The following is a 21,216-nucleotide window of genomic DNA, read 5'->3' as shown; positions in this document are numbered from 1 at the left end:
TTTCTGCCCTTAAAAACAAGTGATGACTTTAATAACTTCTGTTCAGTATATTTGTGGAGCTTCCCACAACATTAAGTTTTTCAAAACTTAACATGAAAACAATCAAATAAAAAGTAGAACAAATTAAGCTAATTTTTTAAATAGGCATTTTGGAAATTAAGCTGCTTTAACTGCTTTGTTTTGTTGTGAAGCAAAAATTCAAAGTGCAAATGTTTCTTATTTTAATCTGTCCCAATAAACACAAATTAGCTAAACTATCTGGTGTGGGTTTGTGTAATTATTTTTAATTTCTACATGGAATATTTCAGGTAAATTTTTTCTGTAAACAATTTTTTGAAAATTGTTTATATATTCAGTAATTTTTTTTTCTCTTTCTAGTCTTAGGAGAAGTATATTCAAGGGGAAGAGACTTAATATTTTTGACACTAAGGCAGTTACCGAAGAAGCACCTGAACCAGGTTTGTTAAGAAAAGAGTAACACTCATTCTCAGGTGGAGAAATATTTATCTGTCAAAGATGTCCTTAATGTTTTGATTGTGTAATTGTCGAGTATTTTGATAGTCTATGCTGTCATTGGCCTGAATTCTGCTTATTAATGTAGTTTTTGAATGTTACTAGTTTTAGTCAAGTTTCTCCATTGAAATGTTGCTTCTGTGAGACAATGGAAGGTAGGTACTACCACCTGCATGAATTCAGAGACTGCCTATTAATTTGGGTTAGAACATTAATAATCACCCAGAATTTGTAATGCAAGCCTGTGTTGTTACATAAAGATAAATAAGCTTTAATTCCTGCCTTTAGAGAGCTTACTATCTAAAAAGGGGTAATAAACATATATAGAAGTAACTTATTGATGGGGGAAAAACAGATGGCATAATGCTTATGTCGCTGGACTCACACGTTGACTGGTTTGTCCTGGACCTGGTAGCTTAAAACTCAAACTGGGTGCTTGTGCTCAAGTACCCAAAATCCCAAGAGGAAAATGGAGAAGGGATTGCAGCATGGCCATCCCTTCTGGGGGGTGGTTTCTTGCTTTCTGTCTCTTTGTCTTTGTCTCTCCAGCAAGCACATATGACCTATAGCAAAAGTCTCTCTCTCAAAAAAAAAGTTACTTATTGAAGGGGTGTTTTTGAGAGGTTTTTGCTATAGGGCACGTGTGTTCGCCAGAAAGGCAAAGAGAGGCAGAGAGACAGAAAGCGAGAAATCATCCCCCAGGAGGGATGGTCATGTTGCAGTCCCTTCTCCATTCTCCTCTTGATCTGGGGCATGCACACACATGTGCCTGGCATGAGTTTAAGACGCCAGGTCCAGGACTCGAACGAGGGGACTCCCGCTACCTAACCATAACGCCAACTGCTGATCCTGGGATTTTTTTTTTTAAGAGAGATTTTTGCTATAGGGCATGTGCACCCATCAGAGAGACAGAGACAGAAAGCAAGAAATCACTCCCTGGGGAGGATGGCCACGCTGTAGTCAAAGGGAATATATTTAACAGGCTTGTAGTGATCTTTTCTTTTTTTAAAAAAAAAAAAATATTTATTACATTTTATTTATTATTATTTTAATTTGACCAGAGAGAGTCATGCAGAGAAAGAAGGAAAGTGAAAAAGCAAGCCACCAGGTTCAGGACTCGAAACACTGTCAACCATGTGGAAGTCTAGCACCTTAACCACCACACTACCTGTTGGACCTTGTAGTGGTCTTTTTTTTCAACATGGTTTGTCTTTGTTCTTTATTCTCCCTCTTTCTTCTTTGTGTAAGAAGTCACATCCTGGGACCAGCAGTTAGCATAATGGCTATATCACTGGACTCCCATGTAGGCGACCACGGTTTGAGTCCTGGACCTGGTGGCTTAAACTTACACCAGGTATGCGTGCATGCGTGCCCAAGATCCCAAGAGGAGAATGGAGGAGAAGGGATTGCAGCTTGGCCATCCTCCCTGGGGAGTGATTTCTCGCTTTCTGTCTCTGTCTCTCTCTGTCTTTCTGGTGAGCGCATGCACCCTATAGCAAAAACCTCTCCAAAAAAAGAAAAAAAAAAAAAGAATTCACATCCTTCGGATTCACTATTTTAGGTCTAATTAAAAGAAATAAGAGCATTCTCTTGCTTGATATTGAATTTGCTTTATTTGTGAAATAAAGAAGAAATTCAATATGAATATGGAATGTGCATTGTTTTTAAAAAACGAATTATTTAGTTTTATTTATTCATTCCTTTATTTTTTATTAATTTGACCAGAGAGAAACAGAAAGAGAGAAAGTGAGAAAGTAAACCACCAGGCCTGGGACTAGAACCGTGCTCGGCCATGTGGGAGTGTCCAGTTCCTTCACCACCATGCCACCTGCTGGTCCCTGGGATGTGCATTTCTAAAGAATAGAAGTTAGCATTAGACATTGGTAGAAGTACTGTATGTAATGGGTTTCTAGGCCAGCTTCCAATGGCTACTTTAATTTCTCTTCCTCTTATTTACACATCATGGGGGTGGTCTCCAAAAAGTTTATGGAAAATATGTATTATGACAAAAGTATTCATCGATTTCAAAAGATCTTGCATCAAAATCAACTCATATTTTTGGTTGTTGTTGTGTTTTGTTAGATAACACATGTACTCACCAGAGAGATAGAGGAGAAAGCACCCCCCCCACCCCCCATGGGGAATGGTCATGCCTCAATCCCTTCTCTTCCATCTCTCTCCCTTCATTTTGGGATTTTTCCTCATGTATATGCGCTCAACGTGTTTTCTAAGCCTCCAGGTCTGTCTGGGACTCAAACTGTGCCTGGCTGCTTTAACTACTATGCCATAAAGCCAGCCCTCAACTCTTTAATTCTTCATTTTTTTTCATAAACTTTTTGAAGTCCCCTCATGTAAACATTAGACTTCCTACTAGTCATTAAACTTGGTATTAGGGGCTAGGTCTCATTCTTGGCTTGTATTTCTTGTAGTAGCTAGCGAAGTGGCTTACAGGTCATAGAAATTGGTTATCTTAAATCCTTTTTTTTCTTTACAGAAACTGAGCTATAAAATACATACCTTTATAGAGAAAAGGAGTTAATTCAATTAGATTTGTTCATTTGAACTGAAGGTAAAGCTAAAAGAATCACCCCCTTTTTGTACTGTGAAAACTAAACTCCTGTGTGTGATGAAAAGGAGATACAGAGTGCACAGAAATAGAGAATGAATTGCCTCTCCCCTGTTCAAGTGGCAGCTGTTAAGCTTGCTTTAAAAGGGATTTGTTGTCAGGGCAGCTGCTATTGTCCACCTAGTGAACAGCCAGAAGAGACCCTTGGATTCTCAAAAGGAGCCAGCTTACTTTTTAAAATCTAAAATCTCCCTGACATTAGCTGACAAATCACTGGAGTTTTATGTATCTTACAAAACAGTACAAAATGATTACATTCTTAAGAGGAAAGCAGCATACACATTTACTCTACCAAAGCTATACTTGGATGAGTGTAAAGAATGTCTTTTGTTCCCAATTAAATACAAACATAACGACAATGTGGAAACTTAAATTTAGCAATTGTTCATTGCTATTTCCCTATTACCTAAAATAGTACCTGCAATATAGTTGGCATTCAGTAATTATTTATTGACTGACTGAATGAATGAATTCTGTTCCATGATTTCCTTATTTGTTCCCTGCTAATTCTTTTTGTGTTAAAGAATTATTTAATTTTATTTATTATTATTATTCAATTTGACCGGAGAGAGAGAGAGACATGGATTGAGAAAGCAAGATGCCAGGTCCAGACTCGAAACGTGATCGACCATGTGGGAGTCCAGCACCTTAAGTACCACACCACCTGCTGGTCCCCCCTACTAAATTCTTAGCCACTGATACAAAGAATATAGTCGTTGGCCCTATGAGTTATCTTAGAGTAATGTAGTGACTATAGGCAGTGTAGCTTAATGGAAAGAGACTTCATCTTGGGTCAATCTGGATTCAAACTTACATCTACCACTGTAGCCTTTCTGAATCTCCTTTCTCTACCTGTGGAAGGGAGCTCCTACATTCATCTTGAGAATAAAATGAAGTCATCTAAGAGAAGTGTCAGGCACAGAGCCTGGAACACAGTTGACATTTGATAAATGGCTACAACTGTTAGCAAGTATAATGATGAGGCAGAGATATAGGTTGATCAGTGTCAGCTAGATAAAAAAATAAATAAAGCATGTAAGCAAGATAATTATCTCATTATTTTGATTACTCTACAAATATAGCTAATTAGGCATAATTACTATGATCTTTCCATTGTATCAGATAATCAAGTCCAACATATATCCACCAGTCAGTGTGGTTAGACATGTTCATGCAGATAGTATAGAAACAGATTCAGAAAAAGCAAAAGAGGGAGACTGGCAGGTGGCGTGGTAGTTAAAGCCACTGGCCTCCCACATTGTTGACCTCGGTTCGAGTCCTGGACCTGGTGACTTGCTTTCTCACTTTCTCTCTCTCTCTCTCTCTCTCTCTCTCTCTCTCTTTCTCTCTCTCTCTCTTACTCTCACTCTCACTCTGTCCCTCTCTGGTCAGATTTTTTAAAATTAATTAAATAAAGATAAATTTTTAAAAATAATTGTATAAAAAAGAAAAAGCAAAAGAGGTAAAATGAGGCTTACTTAAGTAGAAGAATAAGTGAGCTATTTGTTGGGATACAGTAGTAGGCTTGGCAAAAGTGGGTAAAAGAGGAAGGCAAGAGAATAAATCATATATGATCTATGTCTTTGGTCCAGGGTTTTATTCCTAGGAATTTATTCCAAGGAAATAACTACAGATATGCATAAAAGCATAACTGCAATTATATTCATTACTTCAGTGTTCAAAAGAGAATATATGAAAATAATCAAAATATTCAGTATCAGGCAGGCCAGCAGGTGTCATAGAGGTTAAGTTGGTTGACTGTGCACTAAGTCCTGGACCTAGGCTTGAAAATCATACCGGGGGACTAGCAGTTGGCCTTATGGCTATGTCGCTGGACTCCCATGTAGTTGACCACGGTTTGAGTCCCAGCCCCAGTGGCTTAAAACTCATACCAGGCCCATGTGTGTGCATGCCCAAGATCCCAAGAGCAGAAGGGATTGCGGTGTGGCCATACCCCCTAGGGGGTGATTTCTTGCTTTCTGTCTCCCTGTCTCTTTCTGGCGAGCGCACACGCCCTATAGTAAAAAAAACTCTCAAAAAAATAAAGAAAAGAAAAGAAAATCATACCAGGTATGTATGTGTGCTTGCCCTTAAAATCCTAAGAGGAGAAGGGATTGTGGCATGGTGATTTCTCACTTTTCTCTCTCTTTCTCTTTGTCTCTCTCCAGCAGGTACACATACCCTACAGCAGAAAGCTTAAAAAAAATTAGTAATGGGGGATTGAATGTATTGTAACTATGTACTAGGATATTAATGCAGTCGTTAAGTGAGGAAAACAGGTTATTAAGCTATAGGATCCCAGTTTATTTTTTAAAAAAAGATTTTTTAAATTTAAAATTTTGGAGGGAAAAGTACATAAGTTCTTTTTATAGTTTATCGAGGTATAATTTATTTGAAACAAACTATATACATTGAAAGTATATAATTTGATGAGTTTTAGCAGATATAAAAACCCATGAAATGGCAAGTAATGATGCTGAACATGGGGCTAGCAGGTGGCATGGTGGTTAAGACATTGAACTTGCACATGGCTAACCACAGTTCAAGTCCCAGACTTGGCAAAGTAAGAAATACTTTCTCTCTTTCTTTCTGGTCAAATTTTAAAATAATTATTTTTATTATTATTTAAAATAATAATAAAATTTTAAAAAGGATAAATGGTACTGAACATTTCTATCACTCTCAGAAGTTTCCTTGGGTTGACCTGCCCCATGGCTTGGTGGTTAAAGAAGCTGGATCTCACATGACCTGCTGCCAGTGGCTTGGTGGTTAAAGAAGCTGGATCTCACCAGACCTGCTGCCATTCACATCCTGTTTCAGCAACTTTAAAAACATGCTGGGAATGTGTGCATGAGTGCCAGAAATCCTGACAGGCAAGAAAAATGAAGGAAAAATGATTATACTATGACCATGCCTCATTTGGGGGTGTTTCTCCTCTCTGTCTCTATCTCATTCTGGCAGTGTCTGTCTCTGCATATGCCCTCTGATCATTTTTTTTTAAGTTGCCTTGTGTCCTTTTGCAGTCAGTGCGCACACACTTGAGTCTTCTGGCAACCATTTCTCTCTTCTTGGTTCGTATAGATTAGTTTACATGCCTTCAAATTTTATATAAATGGAATCATACAGTGTATACTCTTGGTATCTACTTCTTTCACTCAGCGTAGTGATCTGAGATTTATTCGTGCTGGTACATGTACCAGCGATTCATTTTTATTGCTGAGTAATATGTAATTATATGACTGTATCATGTCCTGTATCCATTTACCTATAAGTGGAGACTGGCATTGTTTCCAAGATTAACCCCAACTTTGGTTATTACAAATAAAGGTTCCATGAACCTCCGTGTACTTATCTTTCTGTGGACACAAGTTGTCTTTTCTCTTGAGTAAATACCTAGGGGTGAAATGCAGTGTTAAATGACATGTGTATTTTTTTAAAGAATTATTTTATTTTATTTAACTTTATTTATTTATTTATTTACTTATTTAGATTTGACCAGAGAGGGACAGAGTGAGAAAGAGGGAAAGCCAGAAAGCAAGCCGCCAGGTACAGGACTCAAACCTCAGTCGACCATGTGAGAGAGTCCAGTGCCCCCAACCACCATGCCACCTACCGGCCCCAATAGGTGTATTCTTAACTTTTCAAAAACTGTCAGTCTAGGGGCAGGCCATTACATAATGGTTAAGGTGGCTGGATCCTGTTTGAGTGCCTGCACTGTTTGCATCCTGGACCTGGTGACTTGAAAAACATGCCAGTGCATGTGCCTACATGCCTAAAATCCCTAGAGGGAGAAATGAGCGAGGGGACTGTAGTGTGGCCATGCCCTATGGAGGGTGCTTTTTCACTCTCTTTCTCTCTCTGGTTCTCTCTCTCATCTTTCTCCAGCAAATGCATGTGCCCTCTGGCAAAACTTAAGAAAAAAAGAAGAAGCCTCAAAAGTATTTTCTAATGTGGCTTTGTACCATTTTAAATTCCAACCAACAATACTGGTGGGGGGACCAGCAAATGGCATAATGGTTACATTGCTGGACTCCCATGTAGTCGGCTGTGGTTCAAGTCCCAGACCCAGCAGCTTAAAACTCACACCAGGTTCATGTGTATGTGTGCCTAAGATACTGAGAGGAGAATGTAGGAGGAAGGATTGCTTCATGGCCTTCCTCCCTAGGGGGGTGATTTCTCACTTTCTGTCTCTCTGTCTCTGGCAAGCATATGTGTCCTATAGCAAAAACCTCTCTCTCAAAAAAAAAAAAAAATGACTGGTGGGAATATGACTTGTTTTTTAAAGCCATCTTAAATTTCAAAAGCAAATAAATGACTAAAACGTGTATCTGTTGATATAATTAGCCAACATGAGAAAACTTTACTCATAGTGTTGGTTATAAAAATTAAATGAGATAAAAAGCATTTAGCACAGAGTAAGTGTTTGCTGTCTGTTAGCAGTTATATTATTATTCTGTTAATTTAACTCCTTTGGTCTTTACTAGAGGTAGTACATAAGTGACCTATTATACATATCAAGGTCTAAAAACATTGATTCAGAGCTGATAATAACATTTTTAAGAAGAAAGATATTTAGTTGTCTTTTGCTTACCTAAAACGTTTTTATTGTCCAGAGACATCACCTTCACTTTGGGATGTGGAATTCGCTAAGCAGGTGGCCAGAGTCAGTGAACAGCCTTTTCAGAATGGGTTTGAAGAGATGATCCAGTGGACAAAAGAAGGGAAGCTGTGGGAGTTCCCAATTAACAATGAAGCAGGCAAGTATTAACTTCAAAGGCTTATCATAATTTATTGAGATTTATTTTTGGCAGGTCTACACTTCGAATATAAGTTTTGTTTTCTCTTTGCTGTAGGGCACATGTGCTCGCCACAGAATCAAGGGAGAGAAAGAAAGTGATAAATCACCCCCCTCCCCCCCCCGGGATTGGCCATGCCACGATCCCTTCTCAGAATTTTGAGGCACTTATGTGGACATCTGTGTGATATACTAGAAAATTTTGCAAGGGACCAAATTTGTGACACTGTGATGAGGCACTACTCAAGAGAAGACAGATCCCAGGAGCTACCAGGTGGTATAGTGGTTAAGGTGCTGGACTCCCACATGGTTGACTGTGGTTTGAGTCCCAGGCCTGGCAGCTTGAAACCCTTGCCAGGTGTATGTGCTTATGTGCCCCAAATCCTGAGACAAAAATGAAGGGGTGGGTGATTTCTCACTTTCTGTCTCTGTTTCCCCAGTGAGCGCATGTGTCCTATAGCCAAAATCTCAAATAAATAAATAAACTCTTTTAAAAAAATAATAAAATGAGATGACAGATCCCATGTGCTGACCAGTCTTCTAATCCCTAACTTGTCAGCCTGAAAAAAAATGCCAGGCATATGTGAAGTGTCCAAGTTCTAATGGTGTTAAGGATTACAGGAAGGTAATTGCAGCATGGCCAGATCCTTTGGTGGCTACTCATATTGCTCCATTTCTCTCCTGTAGGCATTTTGTCCTGAATAAGAAAAAATAATTTTAAATCTGATGTTCTTTCTTTTTTTTTTTTTGATTTCTTACCCCATTCCACACTGTCCTATTCTCATTTCACTTTACCCCATCACAACACACAAATGAATTTTCCATCCAAAATACACTGTGCATTGTCTCAATCAAGTACATCCACATATATGTTCTCAGCAAATAAAAAATATGGAACGCTTCACGAATTTGCGTGTCATCCTTGCGCAGGGGCCATGCTAATCTTCTCTGTATTGTTCCAATTTTAGTATATGTGCTGCCGAAGCGAGCACTCTTTCTTTCTTTTTTGAGAGGTTTTTGCTATAGGGAAGTGTGCTCTCTAGGCAGAGAGACAGAAAGCAAGAAATCATCTTCCCCAGGGGGGATGACCACACTGCAATCCCTTCTCTTCCTTCTCATCCTTCTCCTCTTGGGATCTTGGGCATGTATGCACATGCGCCCGGCATGAGTTTAAGCCACTGGGTCTGGGACTCGAATCACAGTCAACTACATGGGAGTCCACTGACATAGCCATTACGCCAACTGCTGGTCCCATGAATGCTTTTTTAAAAAAAAGTTAAAATTTGGGACCATCGGGTGACATGGTGGTTAAGTTGCTGGATTCCCACATGACCAACCACAGTTTGAGTCCTGAACCCAGAGTCTTAAAAATCACTCTGGGTACCTGTGAGAGGAAGCTAGAGGAGAAGGGATTACAGCATAGCCATCCCCCCCGGGAGTGTGATTTCTCACTTTCCCCTTCTCTGCCTTTATCTCTCTCTCTGGCTAATACATACACTCAACAGCAAAAAAAAAAAAAAAAATGCACACCTCAAAAAAAATTAGAATTTCATGTAATTCTAGGTATGTCATAAGGACAATCAAAAAGTAAAATTATATGGCAAAGTACATTATTCATTTCTGTGACATAAAAGTGTTGAGAACTGCAAATAACTTCTGGTTGCTAAGCAGAGTACTTGGTAAATTAATACATTGAATACTGGTTAAGAGATTATACTTCAGTTTTGGAGGATATTGCAGATTGGGCATTTCTATTCTAAGAATTCAAAATGCTTCAAAATCCAAAACTTTTCAAGTGCTTCCATGATGCCACAGTTGAAAATTCTACATTCATCTTCGTATGATAGACCCAGCTGCCATAACACAGTGCTCTGCAATGCTGGAAACCTATGGAAGATCAGGGTTCAGTTCTTTAGGTGACATGCATGCACACACACGTGTGTGTCCCTATGATTCTAACTGGCTGGGAAAACTAGAGGAAGAATTGCAATATGAGACCCTGTTGATGGTGCTTCTCTCTCTCTCTCTTTTTTCCCCAACCTCTTTCTCTTTTTCTCTGTCTCCCACGAGTGAAAGAAAGAGGGGCCCCATAGTGGCAGAGTGTAAAACACACTGTTCTATGATGCTGACCCACATGAAAAGGTTCTAGAGCGTATCTGGAGACCTTCCTGAGTAAGCTAGGCACACCTGTGCCCATGAGTTGGGTCCCATCCTCAAGATATCTCATTATATATTTAATGAAAAAAATCCAAAAATCTGAAAAAAAATCCAAAATTCTAAACATTCTGGTCCCAAGCATTATGGATAAGAGATATTCAACTTGTATAACTCTTGAAGTCTTAATGCTGGTGTGATTTAGTTATAAAACCATTGCATTAATGAGGTGCAAATTCAAACCAAAAATGTTGGGAGGCTTTTTAAATCTTACTGTATAATGTAGATGCTTTGAACTGTTAATGATGTGGGTACCTACTTTCCTGAGAATTTTCTAAAGAAGTTACTGCTTCCTTAATGAAAAGGGAAACGGTGTTACTCTTTTATTTATTTATTTATTTATTTATTTAAAATATTTATTTAATGTTATTTGCTTTTTTGTTTTGTTTTGTTTTTAATTTGCTACAGGGCACACACACTCACTAGAGAGAGACACAGAGAGAGAGAGAAAGTGAGAAAGCAAGCTGCCAGGTCTGGGACTCAAACTGCAGTTGTCCGTTTAGGAGTTCAGCGCCTTAGCCACTATGCCACCTACTAGCCCCCATTTATTTTTTTTATGGCACCCATGTTATCAGTTAAATGTTTTCATTGAGGTTTATAGATACATTTTGACTTTTAAAAGATCTGTTTATTTTTATGGTAAAATTAACCGAAAGTTGCAAACAGGTAAGTAATAGGGAAGCATAGTTTATATTTTAACCTCCCTGGTGTTAGTGGTATCATTTAATAATTTAATTTGTGACTTTCTTTCATGTGTTTTGATTAATAAGTGGAATGGAAGCTTAAATATCAGAAATATTTATTCAGATCTTCATAAAGCAATATTTTCCATAGGAAGACATTAGAAACTTACAAATCCTTTAGCAAATTATTAATATCTTATATATTTATATGACATATACAGTAATATAGCTTGCTGTGTTATATATGGTAATAAATATATTTCTTTAAAATGTTAAGATTTTTAGGGACCAGTAAGTGGCATATATCTCTGGACTCCCATGTGGTTGACCACTGTTCAGGTCCCAGACCCAGCAGTTTAAAATTTACGCTGGGCACATGTGTGGACGTGGCCACACCTCTGGGAGGTAACTTCTTGCTTTCTGTCTCTCCAGCGAGCACACACACCCTATAACAAGAATTTCTCTAAAAACAAAACCAAAAAAAAAGTTAAGATTTTTGTATTCTGGAGGGTATCAGGCAGGGTAAGGTTTAAAAAAAAAAAAAAAAAAAAAGACTAGACTTTTTAGTTCTACGAACCTGGCCCAGTTCTATCAGTTATTAACCATGTGTCTTTGAGGAAATTAGCTTTCTGAACCTTAGTTTACTCGTCTGTAAAATTAAAATGAAGGATTGCTCACATATGAAGGTAGGGATTGGGGTCGGCAAGTGGTGTGGCAGTTAAGGCCCTGGATTGCCATGTGACTGACCATGATTTGGGTTCCAGACCTAGAGATGTGCTTTCTCTCTCTCTCTCTCTCTCTCTCTCTCTTTCTTCCTTCCTTCCTTCCTTCCTTCCTTTCTTTCTTTCTTTCTTTCTTTCTTTCTTTCTTTCTTTCTTTCTTTCTTTCTTTTTCTCTCTTTTTCTTACTCTCTCTCCCTCGTCAAGTTAAGTAATAATAATAAATTGGGGTCAGCAGGTAGCATGGTTGAGGTGCTGGACATTCCCACATGGGCAACCACAGTTGAAGTCCTGGACCTGGTGACTTGTTTTCTCATTTTCTCTTTTTTTCTCTCTGTGTGAATAAATAAAATAAAATCAATAATTCCTTTTTAAAAAAATCTGGGGACCAGCAGGTGGCATGATGGCTAAGGCGCTGGGCACTCACACATGGCTGACCATGATTTGCGTTCCGAACCTGGTGGCTTGCTTTCTCTTTCTCTCCTTTCTCTCTCTCAAATTAAAATAAATGAATGAATAAATAAAATAAATAATTTTTTTAAAAAAGAAATACTAATAATAAATTAATTAATTTTTTAAAAAAGAGTGAGGATTAAATAAAGTTATTGAGTTGTGCAGCACAGTGCTTGGCATATAATACATATGAATACATATGAATAAACATTACCTCCTTTCCAACCTCCTGTAAAAGTACAGAATTTTTTTTTTTTAGAGGTTTTTTGCTTTAGGGCACCTGTATTTACTAGAGAGAGACAGAAAGAGAGAGGGAAAGTGAAAAACCACCCCCCAGGGGGATGGCCACGCCACAATCCCTTCGCTTCCATTCTCCTCCTGGTATCTTGGGCATGCACATACACTTGCCCAGTGTGAGTTGCAGGCTACCAAGTCCAGGACTTGAACCATGGGCGGTCATGTGGCAGTCCAGCGGTGTAACTGCTACACCATATGCTGGCCCCTAGAATTACAGAATTTTACAAAGAAAAAAATAAATAAGAAAATACAATGTGTGATATTAAGGAAAGGTTTCATTTAGTCTTAGAACATATTTGAATTTTACTTTTTTATGAAATATGAGTATTTCAAGTGTTTATAGTTAAAAACATGAGTTAGGGGCTAGGTGATGACATAGTAGTAAAGCGTGTCATTCTCCAAGGCTGACCTCCCAGAAAGTCTGGGTTTGTGGTACATATGGTAGGCATGCGCATGCTTGTGATTGGACATCAGTACCCTGGGGCTAGGAAGTAAGTGTGCTGTCTCTCTATCTCTCGTGGAAAAAAATAAACTCTGAAAACCCAAGAGGGTTGGGGGCCAGCTGGTGGCATGGTGGTTAAGGCAGCTAGGTCCCACATGGCCAACTGTGCAATTTAAGTCCCCAACCTGATGACCCGAAAAAAATTGCATGCTGAAACCCCAAGAGGAGAATGGAGGAGAAGGGATTATGGTGTGGCTCTCCAGTGAGTGCACATACTCTATAGCAAAACTTAAAAAGAAACGGGGCCAGCAGGTGGCATGGAGGTTAAGGTGCTGAATCACATATGGCTATCTTTATGGTTTGAGTCCTGGACCCTGCTGTTTGAAATTCACACTGGATGGGTGTGTGCGTACATGCCCAAAATCTGAAGAGGAGAGTAGAAAAAAAGGGATTGTGTTGTGGCCATCTGCCTGGAGGGCAATTTCTCACTTTTCCTCTCTCATTCCCTTTCTTTCTCCCTCTGGCAAGTGCACATGTCTCACAGTAAAAACTAAAAATGAAAAAAAGGGAAAAATGAATATTGGGGTATAGTAACATGTGACTTAATTCAGCAGATACAGCAACATGTAGTGGTTTAGGAGTTCAAGTTCCTGAGTGAGTCATAAACGGAATCTCTCCAAGCTTGCTTCCTTTATCTCTAAAGTGATGAGAATAATAGGGCTTATCTTATGGGTTATGAGAAACAAGTGAGCTTATACAAGTGAAATGTAATTGTCATTCCTGTTTGTACAACAATAACTCTGTGAGGGGATTTACTACTGTAACTGTTTTCTGTTCTCTGCTCTAACATTTTTAAATCTTAAAATATTAGCCAGACCCCACATGGCCAGCTGTGTGTTTCAAGTCCTAGATCTGGTAGCTTGAACTCAAGCTGCTTGCACACATACATGTGCGCATGTGTGTGTATATGTGTGTCCCAAATCCTGAGAGGAGAATGGAGGAGAAGGGATTGCCGTGTGGCCATCTCCCCTGGGAGGTGACTTCTTGCTTTCTGTCTCTCTGTCTCTCCAGTGAGCATATGATGACTGCTCTCAGTTGGCCATTGTCCACTTATGATGGTGTCCACTATGCTCCTCATCTTCAAGGTTCTCCTCTCCTTTGCTAAATTTCTTGAATCACCATTGCATTGTACATTCATTAGCAGTTCCTGGGCCAGTGTATCGTTAACATTGCAAGTTGTCTCCACTCTTTTACAACCCATTTGGAGCTATGAAATAGAGTAAGAAAATTGCTCAAATTTGTATTTTGTCTAACATCATTTACATAGTCAGAAATACATATAAAATAAACAGCAAGTAATAAATCACTAGTACAAAAATAAAAGCGAGAAATGCATGTTAAAATTATATGTAACACCGGGACCAGCAGTTCTCATAATGGCTGTGTCGCTGGATTCCCATGTAGCCGACTGCAGTTTGAGTCCTGGAACCGGGGGCTTAAACTCAGGCCGTGCGGGTGTGTATACGTGCCCAGGATCCCCAGAAGAGAATGGAGGAGAAGGAATTGCGGCATGGCCATCCCCCCGTGGATGATTTCTCGATTTCTGTCTCTCTGTCTCTTTGTCTTTCCGGCAAGTGCATGTGCCCTATAGCAAAAACCTCTCAAAAAATAAACAAAACCGAACAAACAAACTCACGCTGGGCGCGTGTGTGTGTGTGTGTGTGTGTGTGTGCCCAAGATCCCGAGAGGTGAATGGAGGAGGAGGGATTTCAGCGTGGCTATCCTTCCTGGGCAGTGATTTCTTGCTTTCTGTCTCTCTTTCTCTCTCTCTGGAGAGCACTCAGGCCCTACAGCAAAAAAATCTCTCCAAGAAAAAAAAATTTATATGTAACACAACCACATTTATTTAAGGATGTATCCAATATCAAACAGATTTCAACAATGCAAAACCACAGCTGCATTTGCACCAACCTAATCTGTATCGTTTCAATGATTTTTAATGTGTTAAAGTTTTTCTGTGTGTGGTCCAGGATATGACCTGGCTGGGTGAATGATCTATGAGTGCTTGGAATTTGTTCTGTAGTAATTGGTGTTTTGTGGCGTCAGTTTGATCCTGCTGGTCTTCAGTTTATATTTGTCTTTGCTAATTTTCAATCTGGTTGTGCTATCAGTTGCTAATAGTGGGATATTGAAATTCCTAGCTATCATTGTGGATTTTTCTCTTTCTCCATTGTTACTGTCAGAAAGTTTTTTAGTGTTGGGAACCAGCAGTTAGCGTAGTGGCTATGTCGCTAGACTCCCACGTAGTCGACCGCGGTTCGCATCCCGGACCCGGTGGCTTAAAACTCATGCCGGGCATGTGTGCGTGCGTGCCCAAGATCCCGAGAGGAGAATGGAGGAGAAAGGATTGTGACGTGACCATCCCCCCTGGGGGGTGATTTCTCGCTTTCTGTCTCTGTCTCTGTCTGGCGAGCACACGTGCCCTATAGCAAAAACCTCTCCAAAAAAAAAAGAAAGAAATTTTTTTAGTGTTTAATGTATTTCAAAACTGTTATTTGATACATAAATCGTTAAGATTGTTAATTTTTTCCTTGGTGGATTGATCCTTCGTGTAATGTTCCTCTTTCTCCCTAGCAATTTTCCTTATTCAGAAGTCTACTTTATAGCCACTCAAGCTTTTCTTTTAAATTAATGTTTCCAAGGGAACCAGCAGTTAGCGTAATGGCTATGTCGCTGGACTCCCACGTAGTCGACCGCGGTTCGTGTCCCGGACCCGGTGGCTTAAAACTCACGCCGGGCGCATGTGCGTGCATGCCCAAGATCCCGAGAGGAGAATGGAGGAGAAGGGATTGTGGCGTGACCATTCCCCCTGGGGGGTGATTTCTCGCTTTCTGTCTCTATGTCTCTCTCTGTCTGTCTGGCGAGCGCACGCGCCCTACAGTGAAAATCTCTCACCCCCCCAAAAAAAAATTAATGTTTCCAAGATAACCCCTTTTATATCCTTTCATGTTCAAACTACCTAAGTTGTGTTCGAACTTAGTTTCTTGGAACCAGTAGATAGTCTAAGGTTGCATTGCTGGACTCCCACGTAGTCAACTGTGGTTCGAGTCCTGGACTCCGTGACTTAAAACTCACACTAGGTACATGTGCGTGTATGCCTAGATCCCAAGAGAAGAATAGAGAAAGGCTTATGGTGTGGTCATCCCCCCTGGGGGTGGTTCTGAGTTTGCATCTGGAGACCTCCTTGGTATCCTAACTGCACACACGTGCCTCTGATCCTGGGCTGGTAGGGAGTAGATCACAGCATCAGGACTCTTTGAGGGATTTTCTCTCTCTCTACTCATAGAAATAAACAAACCTTGGGCCGGTAGGGGGTGTATTGGTTAAGGAGCTACACATGGTTGATCGTGTTTCAAGTCCTAGACCCAGCAGCTTGAAACTCATGCCGGGCACATGTGCATGTGTGCCCAAAATCACAAGAGGAGAATGGAGGAGAAGGGATTGCAGCAGAGCTATCTCCTCTTCCCGGGGGAGAGAGGGGAGATTGATTTCTCACCTTCCTGCTCCTCCGCCCCCTTTCTGGCATGTGCATGCACCTTATAGCAAAAACCTAAAATTTAAAAAATATTTAAAAGTGGGGCCAGCAGGTAGCATAGTGGTTAAAGGTACTAGATTCTCACATTGATCAACCACAGTTTCAGTCCCCTGGCAATTTGCTTTCTTGCTTTCCCTTTCTGTATGTCTGGTCAAATTTTTAAAAATAATATTAACAAATGGAATTAAAGAAGTAAATAATTCTTCTTAAAAAAAAAGTTAAAAGTGACTGGGCCATCAGGTGGTGTGGTGGCTAACAAGTGGATTCCCACATGGTTGACCAGGGTTCAAGCCCTGGACCCAGCAGCTTGAAACTCACACCAGCACATGCACATGCATGCCCAAAATCTCAAAAGGAAAATAGAGAGGGAATTGCAGTGTGGCCATCCCTCTGAGGGATAATTACGTACTTTCCCCCTCTCTGTCTCTTTCTGGTGAGCACAAGTGCCCTATGATTGAAAAACAAATAAGTGATTATTGATTTGTTGGAGTTAAGTCTCCCATTTTATTATTTGTTTTCTGTTCGTTTTCTCTGTTTATTTATCTACCTATACAAAAATATCTAGATAAAGATGAATACATAGTTTTTCTCTTTTTGCTAGAGAGCACAAGCACTCATCAGAGAAAGAGGAGAAAGCACAACCCACAATGGGAGATAGTCATGCCACAATGCCTTCTCCTCCATGTCCTTCCCTTTGGGATTTTGGCCAGTCTGAGACTCGAACTACACAGCTGTTTTAACACCACACAACTGACTAGCCCCATATTTATTTTAACACGTGGTTTGAATAGTTTTCTCAGTGGTTGAGCTAGATATTAAGATATTTGGTATCAACAATTGCTGCTACACTTTGCACATTTACAGTATGCTAGATAGTATAAAATATATGCTCTGTGTAATCTTTATAAAAATCTGAGGAAGTTGCTATTTTAGTCCTCATATTTTGCCTGAGGAAACTTATGCTCAGAAAAGTTAATTTGCACAGTGTCCAGTTATTAATTTGGTAAAGAAACCTAAGTTTGTCTCCAAAGTTCATGTCTTTAACCATAATATTGTATTACCTCATTAATATTAATTTCATAATACAGTTTTTATATTCAAAAATGTAATACACTTTGTCTCATTTTCTAGGTTTTGATGATGATGGTTCAGAATTTCATGAACACATATTTCTGGATAAATACCTAGAGGATTTTCCAAAACAAGGACCAATTCGTCACTTCATGGAGCTGGTGACTTGCGGCCTTTCCAAAAACCCGTATTTAAGTGTTAAACAGAAGGTCGAGCACATAGAGTGGTTTAGAAATTATTTTAATGAAAAAAAGGACATTCTAAAGAAAAGTGACATACAGTTCAATTGAAGACCATGGAAATTTTTATTTTGAATTGCTGGCAATGAAAATAAAATAATTTTGCTAGATTTCTTATATTAAGTATTACATCTGGTTTGACAGGAATAAATGTTAAATTGTTTAAAAAATATAATGACTGGGACCAGCAGTTAGCGTAATGGCTATGTCGCTGGACTCCCATGTAGTCGACCGCGGTTCGAGTCCCGGACCCAGCGGCTTAAACTCACGCCGGGCGTGCCCAAGATCCCTAGAGGAGAATGGAGGAGAAGGGATTGCAGCGTGGCCATCCCTCCTGGGGGTGATTTCTCGCTTTCTGTCTCTCTGTCTCTGTCTGTCTGGCGAGCGCACGTGCCCTATAGCAAAAAAAAAAAACTCTCCAAAAAAAAAAATGTATATATAACGACAGGGCTGGCAGGTGCATGATGGTTAGGGTGCTTGACTCCCACATAGCTGACTGCAGTTTGAATCCCGGCCTGGCAGCTTGCTTTCTCACTTTCCCTTTCTCATCTCTCTGTCTTTGGTAAAAATTAAGACATAAATAATAATAACAAATTAAAAAATAGAATTAAATAAATCTTAAGAGAATATGATGTCCACTGAAAAATACGTTTTTTAGTGCCTGCGAATACATGTGCATGCATGAGAGAGAGTAAAAGAGAGAAAGTACTGTCTGATGGGTCCTGGTCATACTACAGTGATTTTTTTCTCCTATTCTTCATCCCATCACAATTCTAGCGTACATTTGTTTTTCCAGCTGCTAGGGCTAGTACTTAAACACCTGGTAAGCCATGTGGACTCTTAACTTCCCCTGTGTAACACTTATGCTATGGGGCCAACCCAGAAAAATACTCTGACATGGAGATATAACAATATTCATAGGTTCAAAGAAAATCTGAGGGGCCAGCAGGTGGCATGTGCGTGCGTGCCCCAAACCCTGAGAGTAGAATGGAGAAGGGACTGTGGTGTGGCCTTTTCCCCTAGGGGGCGATTTCTCACTTTTCCTCTCTCTGTTTCAATCCAGAGAGCACATGGCAGAAACTGGGGGAAAAAAAAAAAAAAAAACCTCTGAAAATTAGTAACAAGTTTAAGACAATTCCTCTTATCCTTTTATTTTTTAAAGAATTATTTTATCTAACTTTATTTATTTAAATTTAGCAGAGAGGGAAAGAGCAAGTGTGTGTGTGTGTGTGTGTGTGTTTGTGTGTGTGTGAGAGAGAGAGAGAGAGAGAGAGAAGGAAAGTGAGAAAGCAAGACACTAGGTCCAGGACTAAAAATGTGGTCAGTCATGTGGGAATCCAGCCCCCTTAACCACCACGCCACCTGCCAGCCCCCTCATCCTTTAATTATAAAATAATTTATTTTATTATACTATTTTTTGTATTATTATTTTAAATTTGACTAGAGAAAGAGGGAAAGTTTCAAAGCAAGCTGCCAGGTCTGGGACTTGAATTGTGGTCAGCCAAGTGAGAGTCCAGTGCCTTAACCACCATTAACCTGCTAGACCCCCAAGTTTTTCTTATCATTCAGTGATCATACTTCTTTGAAATATAATTATTAGCCATATAGCTGACAAGATCAGAATGCTATAACAGTTGAGTTGATTTGCAGAGAGATTTATAAGCACAGAATGTTTTTATTTATGTACGTACATATCTAAATTATATTTCACATCGAATTAATTATGTTCTTATCTAAATCTGGGACATAGAGATATAATCTTATAGAAATGAAGGATTTATTCTAATCCTGTCTTGCACTTTAGGCATTTATTTTCCATTATAGTGCTATGTCATGTGACTCAACTTTGATTCAACTCAAAGGACTGAGGATTCTAAAAAAACTCAGAACAAGATTTATAGTGGCCCCAGGCTAGTAGTGTTCCAAGTCCCTGGTACAAGTCAACAAGAATCACATGTTAAGGAATCCACCAAAACCTGAGGCTTCAAATTATAAAACACGTAAGGAAACAATCATGAATGAGTATCAGAAACAAGACAACAGAATCAGACTGTAAAAGTCCTCTGGGCTTATCCAATTTGGAATATAAAATGTGTGTAAGATAGAATAAATAAAGAGCAGGGTACTTTTAAAGTGAAGAAGATGTGGAGGGTAAAAAATAAAATTTAGGGGCCAGCAGATGGCATAATGGTTACATCACTGGACTTCTACTTGGCCAGTCACAGTTCGAGTCCTGGACCCAGTGATTTGAAAATCACGCCAGGTGTGTGTGTGCGTGTACCTACCTAGGAGAAGGATGGAGGAGAAAGAATTGTAACATGGCTATTCTCCCTGGGGAGGTGATTTCTCACTGTCTCTGTTCCTGTCTCTGGTGAGCACATATACCCTATGGCAAAAACCTCTTTAAAAAAAAGTCATGTTTCTGCACATTAGACACTAGAAAATTGTCCTGAGGAAATTGTTCATATGCAGCAGTGGAAGAAAAGTAAAAAAAAAAAAAAAATTCATATAATCAGATTGTCAGAAAGAGAGAAAATACTTCAGAGTCTATCTTTTGATTGGTGAGAATTTTTTTTACAATTCATGAAGGATACCAATTCACAGTTATATAGCAATCTCTTGGTCATATACAGAAACTATTCCCAATAACAGCAGGATACATTCTTTTCCAGACACAAAGAAAATTTTTAAATTTTTAAATTTTCATTTAGGTATTTGATTCATTTATATTTATCATAATTATTGCTATAAAGAATATTTTTCAAAAATGAGAGCTAAATCTTTTTATCCAGTCAAATAAATATAAAAGGGAAAAATCTTATGTTTAAAGAAAGCTGGTGTACCTATATTATTATTATTATTATTGTTATTATTTATTTAATTTTATCTATTCGTAGTAGTAGTAGTAGTAGTAGTAGTAGTAGTAGTAGTATTTCCATTTTACCAGAAAGAGGGAGAGTGATAATTAGAAAGCAAGCTTCCAGTACCAGGACTTAAACTATGGTCAGCCATGTGGGAGTCCAGCACCCTTAACCACCACACCACCTGCTGGCCCCAGGTGTAGCTGTGTTAATACTGGGGGAAAGTAATCTGAAAGATATTAGACATTTTTAAAATTTGATTTATTCAGAAGATATAAGAGCTGGGCAGTGACATTCAGTAAAATGCAATGCTCTGCAGTGCTGACCCACATGGGAGGGTCTGGTTCACATCCAGAGCCCTCTGTGAGTACATACACTAGCATAGGCATACCAGCACTGACTGAAACCCGCATGGATTGTGATGTCAAGACTGTTGGCGGTGCTGCCCCGTTTCTCTCTCTGTCTCTTGCTTCTGGAATAAATAAACTTTAAAATGCACATGCACACACACACAAACCTGATAACATGGACTCAAAATATATGAAGCAAAAAGTTGATGGGGCCGGCAGGTGGCATGGTGGCTAAGGGCTCTGGATTCCTACATGGCCGACTGCAGTTTGAGTCCTGGACCTGGTGGCTTCCTTGCTTGCTCGCTCGCTCTCTCTTTCTCTCTCTCCTCTCTGGTCAAATTGAAGTAAATAAAGTTTA

General features: G+C 39.4%; 1 protein-coding gene and 1 non-coding gene across 3 annotated transcripts in view; one reads left to right on the top strand and one right to left on the bottom strand.

Moving 5' to 3' along the window:
- The window catches only part of MRPS31 (mitochondrial ribosomal protein S31), a 41,731-nt gene extending 23,967 nt beyond the window's left edge, over nucleotides 1-17,764 (top strand). For both annotated transcript variants that reach the window (XM_014590057.2, XM_014590056.2), the window contains 3 exons: nucleotides 379-458; nucleotides 7,753-7,896; nucleotides 17,469-17,764. In XM_014590057.2, the coding sequence (XP_014445543.1) occupies nucleotides 379-458; nucleotides 7,753-7,896; nucleotides 17,469-17,698 (454 nt within the window). In that variant the 3' untranslated portion in view covers nucleotides 17,699-17,764. The remainder of the gene's footprint in view (nucleotides 1-378; nucleotides 459-7,752; nucleotides 7,897-17,468) is intronic.
- LOC114008842 (U6 spliceosomal RNA) lies at nucleotides 8,820-8,926 on the bottom strand. The gene has a single exon (XR_003550342.1). It is a non-coding gene; the product is annotated as a U6 spliceosomal RNA (small nuclear RNA).
- Nucleotides 17,765-21,216: the final 3,452 nt, after the last annotated feature.

Source organism: Tupaia chinensis, unplaced genomic scaffold (genome assembly GCF_000334495.1).
Source record: "Tupaia chinensis unplaced genomic scaffold, TupChi_1.0 Scaffold000402_1, whole genome shotgun sequence".
Classification (NCBI taxonomy): Eukaryota; Metazoa; Chordata; class Mammalia; order Scandentia; family Tupaiidae; genus Tupaia; species Tupaia belangeri.
The sequence above is the reverse complement of the archived record's forward strand: the minus strand, read 5'-3'. Positions and strand labels throughout refer to the sequence as shown.